We start from the raw sequence: 25,612 nt of genomic DNA, 5'->3' as shown, positions 1-25,612 counted from the left end.
ATGTAATATCCTATATACACATGTAGTGACAATGTAATATCCTATACACATGGAGTGACAATGTGATATCTTATACACATGCAGTGACAATGTAATAATCCTATATACCCATGCAGTGACAATGTAATATCATATACCCATGCAGTGACAATGTAATAATCCTATATACACATGCAGTGACAATGTAATATCCTATACCCTTGCAGTGACAATGTAATAATCCTATATACACATGCAGTGACAATGTAATATCATATACCCATGCAGTGACAATGTAATAATCCTATATACACATGCAGTGACAATGTAATATCCTATACACATGTAGTGACAATGTAATATCCTATACACATGCAGTGACAATGTAATATCCTATACACATGCAGTGACAATGTAATAATCCTATATACACATGCAGTGACAATGTAATATCCTATATACACCTGCAGTGACAATGTGTTATCCTATATACCCATGCAATGACAATGTAATATTCTATACACATGCAGTGACAATGTAATATCCTATACACATGCAGTGACAATGTAATATCCTATATACATGCAGTGACAATGTGATATCCTATACACATGCAGTGACAATGTAATAATTCTATACACATGCAGTGACAATGTAATATCCTATACACATGTAGTGACAATGTAATATCCTATACACATGTAGTGACAATGTAATATCCTATACACATGTAGTGACAATGTGATATCTTATACACATGCAGTGACAATGTAATAATCCTATATACACATGCAGTGACAATGTAATATCATATACCCATGCAGTGACAATGTAATAATCCTATATACACATGTAGTGACAATGTAATATCCTATACACATGCAATGACAATGTAATATACTATACCCATGCAGTGACAATGTAATAATCCTATATACACATGCAATGACAATGTAATATTATATACCCATGCAGTGACAATGTAATAATCCTATATACACATGCAGTGACAATGTAATATCCTATACCCATGCAGTGACAATGTAATAATCCTATATACACATGCAGTGACAATGTAATATCCTATACCCATGCAGTGACAATGTAATATCCTATACACATGCAGTGACAATGTAATAATCCTATATACAGTACACATGCAGTGACAATGTAATAATCCTATATACAGTACACATGCAGTGACAATGTAATAATCCTATATACACATGCAGTGACAATGTAATATCCTATACCCATGCAGTGACAATGTAATATCCTATATACATGCAGTGACAATGTAATATCCTATACACATGCAGTGACAATGTAATATCCTATACACATGCAGTGACAATGTAATATCCTATATACACATGTAGTGACAATGTAATATCCTATACACATGGAGTGACAATGTGATATCTTATACACATGCAGTGACAATGTAATAATCCTATATACCCATGCAGTGACAATGTAATATCATATACCCATGCAGTGACAATGTAATAATCCTATATACACATGCAGTGACAATGTAATATCCTATACCCTTGCAGTGACAATGTAATAATCCTATATACACATGCAGTGACAATGTAATATCATATACCCATGCAGTGACAATGTAATAATCCTATATACACATGCAGTGACAATGTAATATCCTATACACATGTAGTGACAATGTAATATCCTATACACATGCAGTGACAATGTAATATCCTATACACATGCAGTGACAATGTAATAATCCTATATACACATGCAGTGACAATGTAATATCCTATATACACCTGCAGTGACAATGTGTTATCCTATATACCCATGCAATGACAATGTAATATTCTATACACATGCAGTGACAATGTAATATCCTATACACATGCAGTGACAATGTAATATCCTATATACATGCAGTGACAATGTGATATCCTATACACATGCAGTGACAATGTAATAATTCTATACACATGCAGTGACAATGTAATATCCTATACACATGCAGTGACAATGTAATATCCTATATACATGCAGTGACAATGTAATATCCTATACCCATGCAGTGACAATGTGATATCCTATATACACATGCAGTGACAATGTAATATCCTATATACACCTGCAGTGACAATGTGTTATCCTATATACCCTTGCAATGACAATGTAATATTCTATACACATGCAGTGACAATGTAATATCCTATACACATGCAGTGACAATGTAATATCCTATATACATGCAGTGACAATGTGATATCCTATACACATGCAGTGACAATGTAATAATCCTATATACACATGCAGTGACAATGTAATAATTCTATACACATGCAGTGACAATGTAATATCCTATACACATGCAGTGACAATGTAATATCCTATACCCATGCAGTGACAATGTAATATCCTATACCCATGCAGTGACAATGTAATATCCTATATACATGCAGTGACAATGTAATATCCTATACACATGCAGTGACAATGTAATATCCTATACACATGCAGTGACAATGTAATATCCTATATACACATGTAGTGACAATGTAATATCCTATACACATGTAGTGACAATGTAATATCCTATACACATGCAGTGACAATGTAATATCCTATACACATGCAGTGACAATGTAATAATCCTATATACACATGCAGTGACAATGTAATATCATATACCCATGCAGTGACAATGTAATAATCCTATATACACATGTAGTGACAATGTAATATCCTATACACATGCAATGACAATGTAATATACTATACCCATGCAGTGACAATGTAATAATCCTATATACACATGCAATGACAATGTAATATTATATACCCATGCAGTGACAATGTAATAATCCTATATACACATGCAGTGACAATGTAATATCCTATACCCATGCAGTGACAATGTAATAATCCTATATACACATGCAGTGACAATGTAATATCCTATACCCATGCAGTGACAATGTAATATCCTATACACATGCAGTGACAATGTAATAATCCTATATACAGTACACATGCAGTGACAATGTAATAATCCTATATACAGTACACATGCAGTGACAATGTAATAATCCTATATACACATGCAGTGACAATGTAATATCCTATACCCATGCAGTGACAATGTAATATCCTATATACATGCAGTGACAATGTAATATCCTATACACATGCAGTGACAATGTAATATCCTATACACATGCAGTGACAATGTAATATCCTATATACACATGTAGTGACAATGTAATATCCTATACACATGGAGTGACAATGTGATATCTTATACACATGCAGTGACAATGTAATAATCCTATATACCCATGCAGTGACAATGTAATATCATATACCCATGCAGTGACAATGTAATAATCCTATATACACATGCAGTGACAATGTAATATCCTATACCCTTGCAGTGACAATGTAATAATCCTATATACACATGCAGTGACAATGTAATATCATATACCCATGCAGTGACAATGTAATAATCCTATATACACATGCAGTGACAATGTAATATCCTATACACATGTAGTGACAATGTAATATCCTATACACATGCAGTGACAATGTAATATCCTATACACATGCAGTGACAATGTAATAATCCTATATACACATGCAGTGACAATGTAATATCCTATATACACCTGCAGTGACAATGTGTTATCCTATATACCCATGCAATGACAATGTAATATTCTATACACATGCAGTGACAATGTAATATCCTATACACATGCAGTGACAATGTAATATCCTATATACATGCAGTGACAATGTGATATCCTATACACATGCAGTGACAATGTAATAATTCTATACACATGCAGTGACAATGTAATATCCTATACACATGCAGTGACAATGTAATATCCTATATACATGCAGTGACAATGTAATATCCTATACCCATGCAGTGACAATGTGATATCCTATATACACATGCATTGACAATGTAATATCCTATATACACCTGCAGTGACAATGTGTTATCCTATATACCCTTGCAATGACAATGTAATATTCTATACACATGCAGTGACAATGTAATATCCTATACACATGCAGTGACAATGTAATATCCTATATACATGCAGTGACAATGTGATATCCTATACACATGCAGTGACAATGTAATAATCCTATATACACATGCAGTGACAATGTAATAATTCTATACACATGCAGTGACAATGTAATATCCTATACACATGCAGTGACAATGTAATATCCTATACCCATGCAGTGACAATGTAATATCCTATACACATGCAGTGACAATGTAATAATCCTATATACAGTACACATGCAGTGACAATGTAATAATCCTATATACAGTACACATGCAGTGACAATGTAATAATCCTATATACACATGCAGTGACAATGTAATATCCTATACCCATGCAGTGACAATGTAATATCCTATATACATGCAGTGACAATGTAATATCCTATACACATGCAGTGACAATGTAATATCCTATACACATGCAGTGACAATGTAATATCCTATATGCACATGTAGTGACAATGTAATATCCTATACACATGGAGTGACAATGTGATATCTTATACACATGCAGTGACAATGTAATAATCCTATATACACATGCAGTGACAATGTAATATCATATACCCATGCAGTGACAATGTAATAATCCTATATACACATGCAGTGACAATGTAATATCCTATACCCTTGCAGTGACAATGTAATAATCCTATATACACATGCAGTGACAATGTAATATCATATACCCATGCAGTGACAATGTAATAATCCTATATACACATGCAGTGACAATGTAATATCCTATACACATGTAGTGACAATGTAATATCCTATACACATGCAGTGACAATGTAATATCCTATACACATGCAGTGACAATGTAATAATCCTATATACACATGCAGTGACAATGTAATATCCTATATACACCTGCAGTGACAATGTGTTATCCTATATACCCATGCAATGACAATGTAATATTCTATACACATGCAGTGACAATGTAATATCCTATACACATGCAGTGACAATGTAATATCCTATATACATGCAGTGACAATGTGATATCCTATACACATGCAGTGACAATGTAATAATTCTATACACATGCAGTGACAATGTAATATCCTATACACATGCAGTGACAATGTAATATCCTATATACATGCAGTGACAATGTAATATCCTATACCCATGCAGTGACAATGTGATATCCTATATACACATGCAGTGACAATGTAATATCCTATATACACCTGCAGTGACAATGTGTTATCCTATATACCCTTGCAATGACAATGTAATATTCTATACACATGCAGTGACAATGTAATATCCTATACACATGCAGTGACAATGTAATATCCTATATACATGCAGTGACAATGTGATATCCTATACACATGCAGTGACAATGTAATAATTCTATACACATGCAGTGACAATGTAATATCCTATACACATGCAGTGACAATGTAATATCCTATATACATGCAGTGACAATGTAATATCCTATACCCATGCAGTGACAATGTGATATCCTATATACACATGCAGTGACAATGTAATATCCTATATACACCTGCAGTGACAATGTGTTATCCTATATACCCTTGCAATGACAATGTAATATTCTATACACATGCAGTGACAATGTAATATCCTATACACATGCAGTGACAATGTAATATCCTATATACATGCAGTGACAATGTGATATCCTATACACATGCAGTGACAATGTAATAATTCTATACACATGCAGTGACAATGTAATATCCTATACACATGTAGTGACAATGTAATATCCTATACACATGAAGTGACAATGTAATATCCTATACCCATGCAGTGACAATGTAATATCCTATACACATGCAGTGACAATGTAATAATCCTATATACAAATGCAGTGACAATGTAATATCCTATACCCATGCAGTGACAATGTAATAATTCTATATACACCTGCAGTGAGGTGTGTGAGGGACAGGTGCAGCCATGCCGCTTTCTACCCTGTCCGCCTCTCATCTCTCCGTGTAACAAGTACAAAAATTCCTCCTATGGAAAAGTCGCCACGCGTCCTGTTCTATATCCATTTTTTAATTGGATTGTTCTTTGCTGAGTCCACATGTGACACAATTGCATATGTCACAGAAGTAAATTACCGGCAGGTATTTCTTTAACCCTCTCTGTGTAGTAATGAAGCATTATGGGCTCCCGCTGGCATCAAGGGGGTGCGAGTTTTTATTTTCTGCTTTCATCGTAGCGTGGCTTTAATGTTTCATCTGTTTACTCAGTGATTATGGGAGGTGAGGCGCGCTAATTGGAAATATTATTCTCATTAGTCGTAGATCCCTGGTTCCAGTGCCTGTGCTTTACCCTGTACAGTGCGGTGTCAGCCGCCATGGCTAATTACGCTGCCTTGGAATAAATGTTTACCATTATCATCTCTGTAATCCGCTCTCTTCTGTATCTACTTTACTCCCAAATGGGTATATGTACTGTGCATGTGAGAGTTTAATATATATATAGAGAGAGAGTTTGTTTTCACTGCACAGCGACATCTATCCGAATACATTACTAGGAAGATGGGGGCACATTGGAGTGGGTGCCCAATTTCTGTAACCAGTTAGGTATGCTCAGGGTGCAGGGTGTACAATAGAAGGTGCAACGCGTACCTTGCCCCCATTATAGATACACCTATGCCTATACACAATTAAGCATTTTCAGACATAACATCAATTATTGAGCAGATCTTACACTTATTAATGTACCAGACAGAGGGGTCTATTTACGAAGCAGTGTTAGGAGAAGTGAAAAGTGATAAGGTGCCAACCAATCAGCTCCCAACTGTCATTTTTCAAACACAGCCTGTGAGATGACAGTTAGGAGCTGATTGGCTGGCACCTTATCACTTTTCACTTCTCCTAACACTGCTTAGTAAATAGACCCCAGCATGTTTCTTGATCCAGGAGTGAAACGTCTGTGAAGTCTCATCTGACATACACAGTACAGATAAGACCTAGATCTCCGATGATGACGTTTCGGGGGCACCCTACTTGGTAGCACTGATTTGCAGACTTGGGACCTCATTCAGAGCCGGACGCTATTTGCGGTCGCTGGTTCAGAAAAAAGGGGGTGGCTATTCAAATGAACCGTTCGCTCCTTGCAGTCTGTTCACGCCTCTAGGTCTGAACAAGCGAACCAAACATGCGGTAGTTTTTTGGAAAACTACGCCCCCTGGCCGCTCGCATCCTACGTTATTTCCGCTGTTTATTAGATTAATCGAGTACATCGACCAGCGTATGAACTGCTCGCTATTCTTGTGGTTGGTTTTTCCTACCGCAATCTTGCGAGCAGTTCTGACTATAAAATAACCCAGTGACGTGGTCAATGACGCTGCTGTATTAATTATGCACACCCATAAAATGCCCGTTTTGACCTTTAAGTACGCCTGCGTTCGGATCTCCACTCCCCGTTTTCAAGCACCTTCCCTTGTTACCACCCACATACGCCCCCTCCTGTCACTCAAAATAGCAGGCATTCACTTTTTAGCGCACAAACGATTTTCGGCCGCACTGACTGGTTCGCGCATGCGTATTACGATCCGTACGCATACGCAGTTTTGCAAACATCGCTCGGAACGAACGAGCGGCCGCTTACGAGCGGTTCTGAATCAGGCCCTTGGTCCACATTAGAAATTCGAGTCACACCAAGTGGCGAGCCTAGAATAACGTAAAGATGTAGCTATGAAACTATATAAATGGATGAAATGACGGTCTATGTACATGGCATATTTATAAAGGGACAGTATGTACACGCTGCTTCTGCACCCAACATCCATATGTGATATTATTGGAAAGATCAGAGCAATTATTTTATGTCGGTTTCTTATGACGAGTGAATCCTGTCCTGTTGTTGGACATCTATAAAATCCCTATTTTTTAAAAAAAATTAGCAAAAATAGTTTTCAACGATGAGTATTATATTTTAAGTAATTTGTTGCAAAAAAAAACCAAGATGCTGAACTATCATAACTAATATACTGTATATATCATACTTACTGACTTTCCCGGAGGAGGCAGCCAGGTTGGCGCAGCAAAGAGCATGGGGGCGGCATAGGTGCAGGAGCCCGGTGGTGCGTTATCGCTGTCCCGCATCCCCCACTATACAATGCCGAGATTACAGGTAGGGGGTTGGGCAACGATGAAGTGATTTACATGAATCGCGTCATCACCCCCCCATGACCACCCACTTTTGCATTTGCTATATATATATATATATATATATATATAAAAACTTGATGTATCATATATTAGGTGGCAATATTTAATGATTTCTACTGTTGACATATCATATGATTTGTGTGGTCAGCAGGGCCAGATTAAGAATTGTGGGGGCCCCTACCAATAAACTTGTCAATATGATATACTGTGTCATTACTCCCAGCACTACAAGTGTGTCTTAAACTGTAGTGCCCCAGTTCACTGTATGCCACACAGACACCAAAGTTCACATGATGCCACATGACCTAATGCCACATGACCTCACACTGGTTGCCCTGTTGCTAATATGGCACTGGTGGCCAGGTAATCAGACACACTTCTCAGTGTCGTACAGTAGGTAGTCGCTATGTCCTCCTTTGTTTTTGCTACGTTGGGTGGCACAGAGGGCAACATTGCTGCCGCACACGTGGAACAGGAAATGATGGTGGCATATCAGAATATATCATGAGTGAGGTTACTGTCCTGCTTTGTCGGTTTAATTAATTAAATGTATATACATGTGTAGGTTTAGTGCAGGTGCGTACATGCAGTGCATCTCTGATTAATGGCGGTACTATTCTGACACTACTGTGTTTTCGCAAACAGCGCTGAAATGAGTTTACACAGGGGAGAGGGGGAGGGTTAGGTTACCTACCTGCACCTGTCAGGATCTTCACCATCGGGATGCCACTGTTGGTCTTCTGACCGCCGGCATTCCGTCCGCCGGTACATCATACCGATTCCGATCCTATGATATGTGCGGCTAAGATAGAAAAGGCAGAACAAGTATAACATTGTGTAACCAGCAGCTCCTATTACGTATTGGTTTCGAGGTGCATCCTGTGGTGTCAGGGGAAACTCAGGAGAGAAGTCAGTGACTTGCAATCATTTAATAGCACATGGTCACAGGCGATGCGTGAACATTGAAATCAATGATATACATTAATCCCTAAAGGTTACATTTCAATCTGATTTATAACAAGGATATTAGAGGAAATTTCCATTCGAATCTGCAGTATAGAGATTCATTTCTAACTTCTGAAATATGGGTCTGATACATTACCGATCGCAGTTGCTAATATGCATGCAATCAGCCGATTGATGCGTACTGTGCATGCGCCCACTGCGATCGCAGCAGCTACGCAGACCCATGACAGAGTGATTAACAGGAAGGACCATTAGGGGTTGTGAATGACGGGTGGGGGGGCACGTGCCAGTGCGTTTGAACGCTGTTGCAGAGGCGTGCATAAATTAGTCATTGCGATGCCATACGTAGCTTGGGCTTTCACTGTGTGTGATGAGGTTAGTAATTCCTGAATAAGGTCAGAGCCTGTGTAAGTGTGTGTGAGGATGTGATGGTACTCCATGTTACTGATGGTTTCTCAGTCTTGTGTAATCACTGTGTGTGATGAGGTTAGTAATTCCTGAGTAAGGTCAGAACCTGTGTAAGTGTGTGTGAGGCTGTGATGGTACTCCATGTTACTGATGGTTTCTCAGTCTTGTGTAATCACTGCGTGTGATGAGGTTAGTAATTCCTGAGTAAGGTTAGAGCCTGTGTGAGGATGTGATGGTACTCCATGTTACTGATGGTTTCTCAGTCTTGTGTAATCACTGTGTGTGATGAGGTTAGTAATTCCTGAGTAAGGTCAGAGCCTGTGTAAGTGTGTGTGAGGCTGTGATGGTACTCCATGTTACTGATGGTGTCTCAGTCTTGTGTAATCACTGTGTGTGATGAGGTTAGTAATTCCTGAGTAACGTCAGAGCCCGTGTAAGTGTGTGTGAGGCTGTGATGGTACTCCATGTTACTGATGGTTTCTCAGTCTTGTGTAATCACTGTGTGTGATGAGGTTATTAGTTCCTGAGTAAGGTCAGAGCCTGTGTAAATGTGTGTGAGGATGTGATGGTACTCCATGTTACTGATGGTGTCTCAGTCTTGTGTAATCACTGCGTATGATGAGGTTAGTAATTCCTGAGTATGGTTAGAGCCTGTGTAAGTGTGTGTGAGGCTGTGATGGTACTCCATGTTACTGATGGTGTCTCAGTATTGTGTAATCACTGCATGTGATGAGGTTAGTAATTCCTGAGTAAGGTCAGAGCCTGTGTAAGTGTGTGTGAGGCTGTGATGGTACTCCATGTTACTGATGGTATATCAGTCTTGTGTAATCACTGTGTGTGATGAGGTTAGTAATTCCTGAGTAAGGTCAGAGCCTGTGTAAGTGTGTGTGAGGATGTGATGGTACTCCATGTTACTGATGGTATCTCAGTCTTGTGTAATCACTGCGTGTGATGAGGTTAGTAATTCCTGAGTAAGGTCAGAGCCTGTGTAAGTGTGTGTGAGGATGTGATGGTACTCCATGTTACTGATGGTATCTCAGTCTTGTGTAATCACTGCGTGTGATGAGCTTAGTAATTCCTGAGTAAGGTCAGAGCCTGTGTAAGAGTGTGAGGATGTGATGGTACTCCATGTTACTGATGGTATCTCAGTCTTGTGTAGTCACTGCGTGTGATGAGGTTAGTTATTCCTGAGTAAGGTCAGAGCCTGTGTAAGTGTGTGTGAGGCTGTGATGGTACTCCATGTTACTGATGGTTTCTCAGTCTTGTGTAATCACTGCGTGTGATGAAGTTAGTAATTCCGAAGTAAGGTTAGAGCCTGTGTAAGTGTGTGTGAGGATGTGATGGTACTCCATGTTACTGATGGTCTCTCAGTCTTGTGTAATCACTGCGAGTGATGAGGTTAGTAATTCCTGAGTAAGGTCAGAGCCTGTGTAAGTGTGTGTGAGGATGTGATGGTACTCCATGTTACTGATGGTTTCTCAGTCTTGTGTAATCACTGTGTGTGATGAGATTAGTAATTCCTGAGTAAGGTCAGAGCCTGTGTAAGTGTGTGTGATGCTGTAATGGTACTCCATGTTACTGATGGTTTCTCAGTCATGCTAAACATTACGGATGTGTGTAAGGTAAGGTGGGCATCCTTACGTTAGACTGTGTATGGCAATACTATCTCTATCATTAGCATATCTTCGCAGTGAGACTACATGTGTAATCGCTTTTGCGATCGCAGTTGCGATCTGTGCTGAATCATGCCCACAATGTATGAATGCTACATGGCTCTGTTTGGACTTTAGCTGAACAATATAGAGATGTAATCGGACAGACATTACACCATGACATTTCATATGGATCATTAGAATTAAGACTTAGTTTATTATTTACAACCTAGGACTTGATTCAGACCCGTTCGCTAGCAAGCTGCCTCTCGTTGCAGATGATGTTCGCACATGCGTGTAGTTCGCAGTGCGCGTGCGCAAACTAGTATGAGCGATCGGATTTTGCTCGCTCACCCTGCAAAGACAGCCTAGTGGAATGAGTGACAGGAGAAACCATTTGTGGGCGGTAACAGGGGCATGGCAGTAGTAACGGGGGAGTGTAGTTGTGGACGCAGGCGTGCCAGAATGTTTTCACGCCGTTTCTGGGGTGTGCATATTTAACAGGCAGCGTCATAGTACACGTCACCTGGTTGAAAAATACACTGAAGTGCTCGCAGTGCTTGCGGTAGGGTACAGTCAACCACAACCGCTGTGGACAGATCCGATGGAACCCCATGTACCGATGGTTGTATATACTTTCTGGAGATGATGTACGCTAGTGGGCGGCTAGAGACAGGCTGGTGGGCATAAACACAAAGTGATCGCTCACCAAGACACAGTGGGCGTGCTTATGCCTTGCCGAGTGAGCGGCTGCCTTGACTTGACTTAGCTGAATTTCCATACGCTGGGAGCGAGCGCCCGCATCTAGCGACCGGGTCTGAATCAGGTCCCTAGCCCCATGTATGGCCGATGTGTCTGGCACCCTAGGAGTGAGGGAGAGTGGGGAGGATTTGTCCTGTACGAGCCACATCTTGCCCATGGCTACCCTACACCTCTCACCTCCAGGCTGCCAGCCCTGCTCGATCATCCATTTAGTTTCCTTTTTAATTTGTTTTTTTTCAACAGATGAATTTTATCTCTGTGACCAAATCTGTCCTAATAATAATGGAGGAACAAATTAGGCATTTACTGATAGAAATTCTATAACTCTGTTATTTATTTAACACCAATATATGTCCTGAAAAGCTGGAAATATGTACAAGTGGGGCTCAGGTGTAATGACAGGGGGCTTACAGCCTTACACGGTCCTGCAGAGCACAGCTACTGATGATAACATAACCTGGGAGTTTCATATTTACAATGATTTTATTTACTTTTTTTTTTTTTTACTTTACTGGCAGAGGAAAATGTGACCTAATTTTTTTTTATTGAATGTCAGTAAATTTACTGCTGGCTGGAAGCCCTATACCCATCCCGTCTTCCCATCCCCCACTTTCACATCTCAAACTTGTGTGTGAGCTCCTCTCTCTCTCTCTCTCTCTCTCTCTCTCTCTCTCCTCCGACTGTCAATTTGCAGCTCCCCCTTCCCTCCATCTCTACTCCAGCCGCCCTCCCTGCTCATGCCGCCGCGTCCAGACAACACCATTCAGCCCGACCTGATCGATTTGCATGCATCCATTTCCCTACCCCCCCTGTCAGATCTGGAGACCCTTTCGCAGCTAGCATCTTTCCCCATCAGATCCCCATTCATTTTCCCCGCTTCCTCCCAGCTCCTTTCACTTCACTGTAATCCCCAGCCCCCCACAGTCTCCCCTCCTCTCTCCAATATCCGTGTGTGTGTTTTATAGACTTCAACATGAGCCAACCCCCCAATAGCATCTATAACAGTCTGGTATGTCATCTCTTTGGTATATTTACACTAATATCTGTGTGTGTGTGTGTTTTTTTCTTCCCTTGCATCCTCTATAGATCTAAATATAGCTGCAGATTATGTTGATATGGTTCCCTCACAGTTGATTCCTCCCCCATGCCTTTATTTATCATTCTTGGTTGTACATCTCTTCCCGTTTTTTTCTCTCTCTTCTCTCTCTCCCCCTTATAGATCCTCTAATCTCGGTGCCTGGTCTTTCAAAGGCTGTCGTACAATCCCCGTGGATTCATACCGTACTAAATGCTCCTGTGATCGCCTATCCAGCTTCGCCATTTTATCCCAGCTCAGTACAGACATGGTAAGTGCCTCTAAAACCCATCTCTGTCACCTTTCTTTCCAGCCAGGTCCCTTCTCTTTCCCCGCATATATAACCTTGCAGCGGGGTCAGAGTCTATAGAATTAGTGATGCTGCAGCCCCCCCTCACCCACTGCACTGCGAGAGGCTGCTGCGGCCAGGGAAGAGTTAACAGACCCTGTCCTCAGAATGTCGGTGAAACACTGTGCCCACGTTGGGGGGATACATTGTGCCCCTTACACTTCCATCCATCCTGTGGTTGTCTCCCTGGGCCACAGAGGTGGTACAGGCTCAGTCATTAGAATATTGGGACAAGTAACCCGGCATCTGCTGGGTCTGGTGCAGATTAGTAGTTTGTGCACTGGCTGGAGGTGAGAGGTTGCATGTATCTGGGTCTTGCAACCTCAGCAAAACAAAGCAAAACAAAAAAAAAATGATGTGTGCTGAAATCTGGAATATTAAAGAGAAAAAAAAAAAGAAAGAAAGAAAGCAATGATTGAACAACTAGCGTGACCCCCCTCACTCTCCCATCCCCTCCTCCTCTCTCATCCCCCCTCCTTCCATTGCCAGATAGTCTCTTATAGTTTGGAAACAAAATTGATTTGTTGGTGCCCTAGCATCGTCCTATAATATGTCATTATCTGTCACTGTTTTTTGCTGTCGTCGCCTGTGTTTGTGTTCACATAAAATCTATTACAAGATGATATTCTGCGATGATTCTCGTTTTCTCCTTGGAATGTTGTATTGTGCCACATTGGCTTTTAGTCTTCATGTCATGCAGTTCCCTACATGATTGCAGGCACAAATGATCGATACAATGCTAAAACAGATGCTATAAATGCCTAATTTGGACAGTGGTACCAAAGGTGTCCCCCCCCCCCCTACTATGCCTGTCAGCTAGAACTGCAATTGTGTTGGAGAAGTCACTATTGTTTGCCATGGGGAGGGAGGGGGGGTCTGAGAGGGTCCTGGTGGGAGCCCAGGCAGGCTGTGGCTCTGATGGCTGGGAGCTGTGATGTTATTATGAATGACCGCGATGCTCTGTTTGTTCAGCTGGTTTGTGGCGCTGCTATCACTGGGCCGGCGCAAGTGTAAATATTTCATCTGGAGGCCGCTCGTTATTATGCGCGAGGTGTCTGTAGGCGGTGTGTAACCCTCTCCTGCTGCCAATCAGGGTCTCCAGCTGAAATAAATATTTTGGTTTTGTCTATGAAGATTGTCGATCAGGTGCATAGAAAGCTTGGGGGGGGGTTGGGGGGTGGGGGGGGGTTGGGGGCGGGTTGGGGGCCCCAGCTTTTTCAGCGCAGTCATGTATCACACCTCTTGACGGGCATTTTGTGCATGTGTTTAGTGATTGACGCTGTCTCCGTGAATACACCTCTAATGCACAAATTGCACAAAGTCTTGTCGAATGAAGGTTAGCTATTATTAGAGTCTCACTAATACAGTTTCGCTCCCCCCCCGGTTACCATGGAAACAACATCTACACTTAAAGATGCAGTACACTTATGTGCTTGGGGTGGGCCTATGGCAGCGAGTGAATGTTTCACAGGCCCTCGCAACGTCTCAGTTGGTTGGTTCGGTTCTCAACACACATCTGGGGAATCTTTACGTCGGAGAATATTGGCTGAAAATAAACATTTGGGATTTGCATAGTTATCAGTGTAAGATGGTTGCGTGTCGGCAGAGCGCAGTCAGGCGACATTCTGAGAGGGGGGCAGTTCAATTCTCGGCGGACATCATCACGGTGGCCGGCTGCGCAGGTTGCCGTATAACACATTGGGCAATTTTCCCTCATGGGGTGCAAGAAGAAATGGTGTAAAGATGTTGGCCGTGGAGCACCCTCACCCAACCGTTCTGCGCACATCGTCAATAATTGCTTTGCCACCTTACCATCCTTCAACGAATCCTGTGCAAGTACATTAAAGGGTTAAATTGTTTATTTTATATATACTGTGTATATATATATATATATATATATGTAAACTATATGTTTCTATTTATTGTTTGTTCACATATCTGTGCAGCATGAATACTTCTGAATAACTCTGGGTTTTACGGGTAATGTTAGCACTGCTTCAATTTTCACTTCAATCCCACCAAGAAGCGGCAACTTACAAATGCCGTCGGTGTTGCAACGCACTGGCACACCAGCGTTCGCCTGACCACTCCCCGTCATCACCCACAAACGGCACATCCTGTTAGTCACTCTGCTCTGGGTCTGCGTAGCCTCTGCAGATGTATTTCCCATCGCAATTGCTAGTTTACGCATGCGCACTGTGGTGCATAGTATACGCAGTGCGAACTAATCGACTGACTGCGTGTGTATAAGCAGCTGCGTTCCTTGCTGAATCACGCCCATAGCTCCTAATTGCATCAAACCCACAGGGCAGAGGTATTCAACACGCAGCTCTCCTGCTGTTGTGGAACTACACATCCCAGCAAAACCATGGCAGAGCTTACTGGGATGTTTAGTTCGACAACAGCAGAAGAGCAACAAGTTGAATACAGTATACAGCCCGATACATATATATATATATACACACTATGGGCAGAGTTGTACGCAATGCTGATGTTTTTGCAAATGGAGCGATTTTTTTCCCACTGCGTCTGAGTCGCACCTGCGCACACGCCAAGGTATATTCCTGTAGTCGCACACTACAAGTCTTTATTCTCAGTGTGAGTATTTGTGGGAGGCAACGGAGAGTGTCTGGTAAAACAATAGACGTGTCTCTACCGTTTAGGGGGGGGCGTCACATCCTACGTCTGCGATCCCTTATGCAGGGAACAGGACTCTGGCGCATCAGTTACGGCGGCTATTCTGGGTGACCATAGACTTACTCATGGAGTCAATGTTTGCCTGACCTGCGTCCGATGCTCCGCATGTGTGCGCATTTGCAGACAGCTGCGATGGCTCAAGTGGGCATCTGACTGCAAGTCCCGGCCGCTGTTGTATTTTCGCACATCCACAATGGCGCCGTACATTTCTAAATCAGGCCCTACACCCATACAGTACTGTATATGAAGCTGTATACTATGTAATCTCTAAGCCCCTCCCTTCTCTTATAGAATATGTATAATACTTTCACATAGATATTAGTATTGTGTAATGCTAAATTATATAAATTGTCAGTCATTTTAAAATTGGTCAACAAATCTGCGATATGTATGTGTACAAGAAAATGCACCAGGTTCTACGCTGATCTGACTCATGCCATAATGGAGCATATAACCTCCCAGCATGGTCAGGGTCATGTATAATAATGCAGCACTGCCCTGGTTACCTGTGATTATGACTAGTACGGCTACAAGAGACGTCCTCGGTAACTGGGCGGGGTGCATGACGCATCGCATTTTGCATGCGATTCATCCCGCCACTGTTCGCATGCATGCTGTCGTTAATTACGAAGAAAAACGTAAAGGACAGCTCTCTCGGCAAGAACTCTTCTTTACGAGTGAGGGGCTTCCAGGTCTATGAGATTGGGGTGACTGTTGGGATGTGTCTGGTGGGACCGAAACAGGTGAACTGACTAATGTCTCACAAAGAACTGTGTCTAAGGTGATGTCAGAGGGAAGCACACCTTCAGCAGACGGCACCAGTGAGTGGACACCTATAATCCTGGGCCCCAATATTTATGTGCGAGATCGACGTGTCAGGAAAAACAGGTGACGGCAGATCATTGGCCAACCCGGGAATGATGGTCAAGTGAGACTTCTACAGAGCAGGATATCATATAAGGATAAGAGGATACCATTAGGGTCCCCATCCACAGATCACGTCTGATCACCCAATGGTTTGCTGAACATGACACTGATGTCACCCACCTCTCATGGTTTCTCAGTCACCAGACCTGGTCCCAGTTGAGTATTTATTGGATATCCTGGAGGCCGTAGACTGAATGACTCTTGTGGATGAATGGATCCCTCCGACAGAATCCCAGACATTTTTATACTCCGTCTTACTGGATGCATGTCATGGACAAAAGGCACGTCCAGGGAGTTTATATTGGAGTTTCCAGATTTTGTCCTCTGCCTGTACACAAAGGAGTAAGCACAGTTATTTTTGTCAGCTTGGTCCTCGCTTTGCAAGAAAATAAAAAATACTTTGACTTAGACAAGAGTCCACATATCTAAATATATTTTACATTGTTACAGCCAAACACTTTTTCTATTGCCACGTTTTACATGCCAGCATGATGTCAGGCATTTTCTGGGCACCAGAGCAGGATGGTCCTGAGAAAAGTCATGTGACATCACCACCCTGCCAGCTCTCAGTACATTGGCTATGAATGGTCACATGAGATCAGTGCCCACCCCAAGAGTTAAATAGTCCCTAATAACAAAGAGGGAGTTGCACAATAGCTGATTTGTATTAGGACTTCTAACCAGGCTGTACTGTAATGTTAGGTTGTTCAAAACTGCACAACAGATACTGTAGACTTTAAATTGTTTTTGTGAATGTAACCGCCAATCAAATCACAGGTAACTAGTGACATCCATGGCTCTTAATGAAATGATTGGCTCCCTTCTCCAGGATGTCACTGATTCTTAATTAAATGATTGGATGATATTTTAATGATGTCACTTGTTCCCAGTGAGGTGATTTACTGTAGTCTCAGTAACATATCTGACTCCAAATTCGTGATTTCACTGGTTCCTAATGTAATGATTGGCTGCATTATCTGTGATGTAACTGGCTCCTAATGTAATGATTGGCTGCATTATCTGTGATGTCACTGGTTCCTAATGTAATGATTGGCTGCATTATCTGTGATGTCACTGGCTCCTAATGTAATGATTGGCTGCATTATCTGTGATGTCACTGCTTCCTAATGTAATGATTGGCTGTATTATCTGTGATGTCACTGCTTCCTAATGTAATGATTGGCTGCATTCTCAGTGATGTCACTGGCTCCTAATGTAATGATTGGCTGCATTTTCAGTGATGTCACTGGTTCCTAATGTAATGATTGGCTGCATTTTCAGTGATGTCACTGGTTCCTAATGTAATGATTGGCTGCATTCTCCGTGATGTCACTGATTCCTAATGTAATGATTGGCTGCATTATCTTTGATGTCACTGGTTCCTAATGTAATTAATTGGCTGCATTATCTGTGATGTCACTGCTTCCTAATGTAATGATTGGCTGCATTCTCAGTGATGTCACTGGTTCCTAATGTAATGATTGGCTTCATTCTCAGTGATGTCACTGGTTCCTAATGTAATGATTGGCTGCATTATCTGTGATGTCACTGGTTCCTAATGTAATGATTGGCTACATTCTCAGTGATGTCACTGGTTCCTAATGTAATGATTGGTTGCATACTCAGTGATGTCACTGGTTAATAATGCATTGATTGGCTGCATTCTCAGTGATGTCACTGGTTCCTAATGTAATAATTGGCTGCATTAACTGTGATGTCATTTATTCCTAATGTAATGATTGGCTTCATTCTCAGTGATGTCACTGGTTCCTAATGTAATGATTGGATGCATTCTTAGTGATGTCACTGGTTCCTAATGTAATGATTGGCTGCATTCTCAGTGATGTCACTGGTTCCTAATGTAATGATTGGCTGCATTCTCAGTGATGTCACTGGTTCCTAATGTAATGATTGGCTGCATTCTCAGTGATGTCACTGGTTCCTCATGTAATGATTGGCTGCATTCTCCGTGATGTCACTTGTTCCTAATGTAATGATTGGCTGCATTCTCAGTGATGTCACTGGTTCCTAATGTAATGATTGGTTGCATACTCAGTGATGTCACTGGTTCCTAATATATTGATTGGCTGCATTCTCAGTGATGTCACTGGTTCCTCATGTAATGATTGGCTGCATTCTCAGTGATGTCACTGGTTCCTAATGTAATGATTGGCTGCATTCTCAGTGATGTCACTGGTTCCTAATATATTGATTGGCTGCATTCTCAGTGATGTCACTGGTTCCTCATGTAATGATTGGCTGCATTCTCAGTGATGGCACTGGTTCCTAATGTAATGATTGGCTGCATTCTCACTGATGTCACTGGTTCCTAATATATTGATTGGCTGCATTCTCGGTGATGTCACTGGTTCCTAATGTAATAATTGGCTGCATTATCTGTGATGTCACTGGTTCCTAATGTAATGATTGGCTACATTCTCAGTGATGTCACTGGTTCCTAATGTAATGATTGGTTGCATACTCAGTGATGTCACTGGTTAATAATGCTTTGATTGGCTGCATTCTCAGTGATGTCACTGGTTCCTAATGTAATAATTGGCTGCATTAACTGTGATGTCATTGGTTCCTAATGTAATGATTGGCTGCATTCTCAGTGATGTCACTGGTTCCTAATGTACTGATTGGCTGCATTCTCGGTGATGTCACTGCTTCCTAATGTACTGATTGGCTGCATTCTCAGTGATGTCACTGGTTCCTAATATATTGATTGGCTGCATTCTCAGTGATGTCACTGGTTCCTAATGTAATGATTGGCTGCATTCTCGGTGATGTCACTGATTCCTAATGTAATGATTGGCTGCATTCTCAGTGATGTCACTGGTTCCTAATGTAATGATTGGCTGCATTCTCTGTGATGTCACTGGTTCCTAATGTAATGACTGGTTGCATTCTCAGTGATATCACTGGCTCCTAATGTAATGATTGGCTGCATTCTCCGTGATGTCACTGGTTCCTAATATAATGATTGGATGCATTCTCAGTGATGTCACTGTTTCCTAATGTAATGATTGGCTACATTCTCCGTGATATCACTGGCTCCTAATGTAATGATTGGATGCATTCTCAGTGATGTCACTGATTCCTAATGTAATGATTGGCTGCATTATCTTTGATGTCACTGGTTCCTAATGTAATTAATTGGCTGCATTATCTGTGATGTCACTGGTTCCTAATGAAATGATTGGCTGCATTATCTGTGATGTCACTGGTTCCTAATGTAATAATTGGCTGTATTATCTGTGATGTCATTGGTTCCTAATGTAATGTTTTACTGCATTATCTGTGATGTCACTGCTTCCTAATGTAATGATTGGCTGCATTATCAGTGATGTCACTGGTTCCTAATGTAATGATTGGCTTCATTCTCAGTGATGTCACTGGTTCCTAATGTAATGATTGGCTGCATTCTCAGTGATGTCACTGTTTCCTAATGTAATGATTGGCTTCATTCTCAGTGATGTCACTGGTTCTTAATGTAATGATTGGCTGCATTATCTGTGATGTCACTGGTTCCTAATGTAATGATTGGCTACATTCTCAGTGATGTCACTGGTTCCTAATGTAATGATTGGTTGCATACTCAGTGATGTCACTGGTTAATAATGCTTTGATTGGCTGCATTCTCAGTGATGTCACTGGTTCCTAATGTAATAATTGGCTGCATTAACTGTGATGTCATTGGTTCCTAATGTAATGATTGGCTGCATTCTCAGTGATGTCACTGGTTCCTAATGTAATGATTGGCTGCTTTCTTAGTGATGTCCCTGGTTCCTAATGTAATGTTTGGCTGCATTCTCAGTGATGTCACTGGTTCCTAATGTACTGATTGGCTGCATTCTCGGTGATGTCACTGCTTCCTAATGTACTGATTGGCTGCATTATCTGTGATGTCACTGGTTCCTAATATATTGATTGGCTGCATTCTCAGTGATGTCATTTGTTCCTAATGTAATGATTGGCTGCATTCTCGGTGATGTCACTGATTCCTAATGTAATGATTGGCTGCATTCTCAGTGATGTCACTGGTTCCTAATGTAATGATTGGCTGCATTCTCAGTGATGTCACTGGTTCCTAATGTAATGACTGGTTGCATTCTCAGTGATATCACTGGCTCCTAATGTAATGATTGGCTGCATTCTCCGTGATGTCACTGGTTCCTAATATAATGATTGGATGCATTCTCAGTGATGTCACTATTTCCTAATGTAATGATTGGCTGCATTCTCCGTGATATCACTGGCTCCTAATGTAATGATTGGATGCATTATCTGTGATGTCACTGGTTCCTAATGTAATGATTGGATGCATTCTCAGTGATGTCACTGGTTCCTAATGTAATGATTGGCTGCATTCTCAGTATTAAGAGCGAAGGTGGCCCCGGACGTAGAATGCACACGGGCCCCCTCCTCTCTTAATATGCCCCTGCAACATCTCCACTTCTAAATACCAGCACTTTAGTAAATATACTCCCACAGAGAAGCACTTTCTATAGCACAGGCACACAAACACAGCATTGCCCCCCCCCCCTTCATGTCGTCAGTCCATAGTATTAGACCATTATATATGTAGATGAGACTTATTAGGATGAGGGGTAGTGAGGCAGACTCTTGGCAGGTCATGGGCATAGTTGGTGACTTGTACCACCCTCTGATAAAGCTGTCGGACACACAGGTAAATGCACCAGGAACAATCTGTACCTTTACGCTGGGACATCACTTTTAACACCTGGACCAAGCCTTGGATTTTTCCACCTGGACTTACTCTAGTGATTTGTCACTGAGGGACCTATTCATCAACACTAAAATAACGGTTTTAAGGACATATTACCTTAATTACCTTTATTTTAGTATTCTTTAGCACAATATATATCACTGATACAGTATCTCCTGGTTAAGTCATCCTGCGTTAATTTCTACACTCCCCATACATTAGTACATCAGTACATTAGTATGGGGATATGAAAATTAGGCTATTCATCAAATTCTGAAAATTATGTATTTTTTATCGGAATAGATACTTATGGAGAGGAGGAATGATGAATTCCTCCGGTAATTAGGTAGAACTCCATGCCAGTTCTACCTAATTACATCCATCAATATTTTAGCAATGATGAGTAGGCCCCTAAATAATCTACTCAGTAACTCTGTCCACAAAGGTCCATCTCTACCAAGGGACTATCAACGTGCAGGATGATGTCTGCTAAGGAACCCTATATTTCTGGATCATGGTGTATATGAGCCTGTCTGATATACTGTATATCCATGTATAACTTTATGTGACTTCAGCCATAAGATTCCACTATCTTAGGAGGCTAGAATAGGAACAGGTGTCTATTGTACTATACTTTCATCATCCCAGATGCCTGCGACAATTCATTCCTTTCTCTTGCTTTTAAAAATATGCATCTATGTACAACAGGGGTGGGGAACCTTTTTTCTGCCGAGGACCATTTTGATATATATATATATATAAAACATTATTTGCGGGCCCTGTGCAGGCCACGCCCCCTCTTTGACGTCACACGGTGGTGGGGTCACAATCGCCGGTGATTACAGCAATGCCCAGAACATCCTCAGGATGCTCCGGGGAGCTGTAAGGGCAGCGGTTTGACCATCTGAAGCTCCCTAAGGACACTCCAGGTGGCACTGCTGCATAGATCCTGGCTGCAGGGGGCCATTCTAGGCTCCCCAATAGCCAGATGAGACTATCAGAAAAAAGCTCAGAAGGCCAGACCAAATGATTCCACGGGCCTTATACGGCCCCCGGGCCTGAGGTTCCCCAACCCTGATGTACAAGATGAAATGCTAAGAATCATATATTTTTTCGATATATATGGTTAATTACCATCTGAAATGTTTAAAGTTATATTTTATTTATATTAAGTATCTGACTACACAATCCATTCCATCTAATATATATATATATGTATTATATATATAATATATAAATTATATGTTGATTATAGCGCTGTTCTAAGAGCAAAACAGCTAATGTGTAACCCTGAAATGTGCAAATGTACAGGATAAACTGTCAGACGCCCACATGTACAATCCATGGTGTCTAGGCCATTGCGGAGCTAAAAACATAGTGGATCATTCCATACGGGGCTAGATGGGAGCTGGTAACAAAACTGTATTTCCCAGTTAATAATAAGCTAATTTGCAAGTTATTATTTTTTAATAATAATCTTATTGCCATGCAATGTATTAAAGCTGCTTCTAGCTACGTGTGAGCTGGAGACTTCAGGGCTGATTCAGTGATACACACAAGTCCGTTTTTCCGGGAGGAGCTTGCGATATTTAGCACTATGCACGCTCCACGGCTAAGCGTACGCTACTCGATGCACTGGCGTGAGATTCAGAGCCGTACACGACTTGCGGCTGAGTGGGTGTGACTGGGCGCTCACGCGTAGGATAGGTGTACTGAGGGAGCGTCGTGAGTGTGTAACCGGAATTGCCGGCTATTCACAAGTGAACCTACGCAGAGATCTGTCTGGTTTCTAAATTTAGTTGAAGATTCACATTTATTTATTAATTAACAGTTTCTTATATAGCACAGCATATTCCGTTGCAATTTACAATTTGAAACAACATTAATAGAACAAGACTGGGTTGTAAGAGACAGACATAAAGGTAGGAGGGCCCTGCTCACAAGCTTACAATCTATAGGGAATTAGGTGTTGATACACAAGGATAGGTGCTATATATTGCAAATTGGTCCAGCCCGATTGCAGATGTTCTTGGTGGGCTGTATAATCCAATCACACCTAGGGTTAGAAGGATGTTAAATTGAAGAAATAGATAATGTGATAGGTGTTTACTATAAGAAGAGAGTTAGATAGGGAGCTATAAAAGGTTAGGTGGGCGGTCCTGGAATCTGATAAGCTTGTCTGATGAGGTGAGTTTTCAGAGAGCGCTTGAATGTTTGGAAACTAGTGGAAAGTCTTATTGTGCATGGTAAGGCATTCCACAGGGTGGGTGCAGCCCGAAAAAAAGTCCTGTAACCGTGCATGGGAACAAGTAATGCGTAAGGAGGAGAGACGCAGATCTTGTGCTGAGCGGAGATGTCGGGTTGGAAGATATTTTGAGATAAGTGAAGAGATGTATGTTGGTGTGGTTTGGTTAATAGCTTTATGTGTGAGTGTAAGTATTTTATATTGAATACGGTAGAAGACCGGCAGCCAATGGAGGGACTGACAGAGCGGATCAGCAGACAATGAACGTTTGGCGAGGAAGATCAGTCTCGCAGCTGCATTCAAAATGGATTGTGGTGGCAAAAGTCTGTTTTTGGGAAGACCAGTAAGGAGATTAATTGCAATAATCAATGCGGGAAATGATGAGTGCATGGAGTTTTTGCACCGTCTTGTGTAAGATATGGTCGACTTTTGGCTATGTTTTTTAGATGTATGTATTTATTTCGGATCACGCAATGCAGCCACTTATGCGGCCAATTTACGATTTACAATTGTTCCGTCTTTATCCGCCGGGTGCACAGTAATATCAGAAAGGATGAGATGATGTACAGCAGTGCGCCGATCACTGTCTGCAAGATCACTCGCAGTCCCCCCTGCGGCCGTTCGGGGGCTGGGGTGGTGCATGTAGCGCCGTTTTGTAGCCGTGCCTAAGACAGGGTCTGCATCCTCTGACGCCCCTGCAGAGGAGTTCTAGCAGCCAGTCTGAGTAAGTTTAGGTTTACTCAGATGGTAGATGGCTGCTTGATAGTGATCCCGTGCCGCATCTTCTGGCGCAGCACTAGGATCTGCAGTGCCGGCAGTGGGCGTATTTAGCCTTCAGACACCTGCAGCTGCATTATCATTTTTCGCGATGCAAATAGCATACATCTCTGAATTAGGCCGTACGTGCATGTTGGCTATGGCGCTGATTGAGAGTCGCACGCTATTTGCACCGCTGTTGCGCCTTTAGACGCAATGCAAAAAATAATTCTAAAGAAAGGCCAAATTAATGGGTGGTAAGGGCCACAAAACATAACACGTTTTTTATATATATATATTTCTTCCACTGGTTTACGGTACATGAAATTGTTATGGTTCTGATCACTTCCCCTGTATGCCACATTTATCCTCGGATAAATAATCTCGCTTAAAACTTGCATTTTCTGTCATATTGTGTGCAGCTCTCTAACTGCAAGGCAGGGGGAAACGGATTTATTTGACTTTTATTTTATTCATTTTTCAATAATTATAATGAAGTTCCTGAAGTTCTAAGAAGGTTTCTGCTGTTCGGAAGATAAGATGAGATGGAAAGATTGCTCTGCTCATCTTTCGGATTACATATTTAGAAGATAACGTTGTAACAGTTTACATTGTTGCTACTTTTTAGAGTAAATGTTGAGAGATTAATGCTACTGTATCAAGTTGTTATGGACAATCTCATGTGCTATATGTTAGGCCGGCTACACACTTGCACGGTATCTGCCAGATTTGACCGATTAGACCAAATCGATTTGCGCGCTCCCGTGGTCGCATGCAATATCGTGTGATTGACCCGTGCTTCATG

At 41.5% G+C, this 25,612-nt stretch overlaps 1 protein-coding gene across 2 annotated transcripts in view; it reads left to right on the top strand.

Annotated features, from left to right (window-relative positions):
- The window catches only part of ADGRB1 (adhesion G protein-coupled receptor B1), a 335,561-nt gene that overhangs the window by 172,642 nt on the left and 137,307 nt on the right, over positions 1-25,612 (top strand). For both annotated transcript variants that reach the window (XM_088456276.1, XM_088456275.1), the window contains exon 16: positions 13,246-13,372. In XM_088456276.1, coding sequence (XP_088312402.1) covers positions 13,246-13,372 — 127 coding nt within the window. The remainder of the gene's footprint in view (positions 1-13,245; positions 13,373-25,612) is intronic.

The sequence above is a fragment of the Taudactylus pleione genome, unplaced genomic scaffold (assembly GCF_031769625.1).
Source record: "Taudactylus pleione unplaced genomic scaffold, aTauple2 ptg000695l, whole genome shotgun sequence".
Taxonomy (NCBI): domain Eukaryota; kingdom Metazoa; phylum Chordata; class Amphibia; order Anura; family Myobatrachidae; genus Taudactylus; species Taudactylus pleione.
Note: the sequence above shows the minus strand (reverse complement) of the source record. Positions and strands in the feature narration are given on the sequence as shown.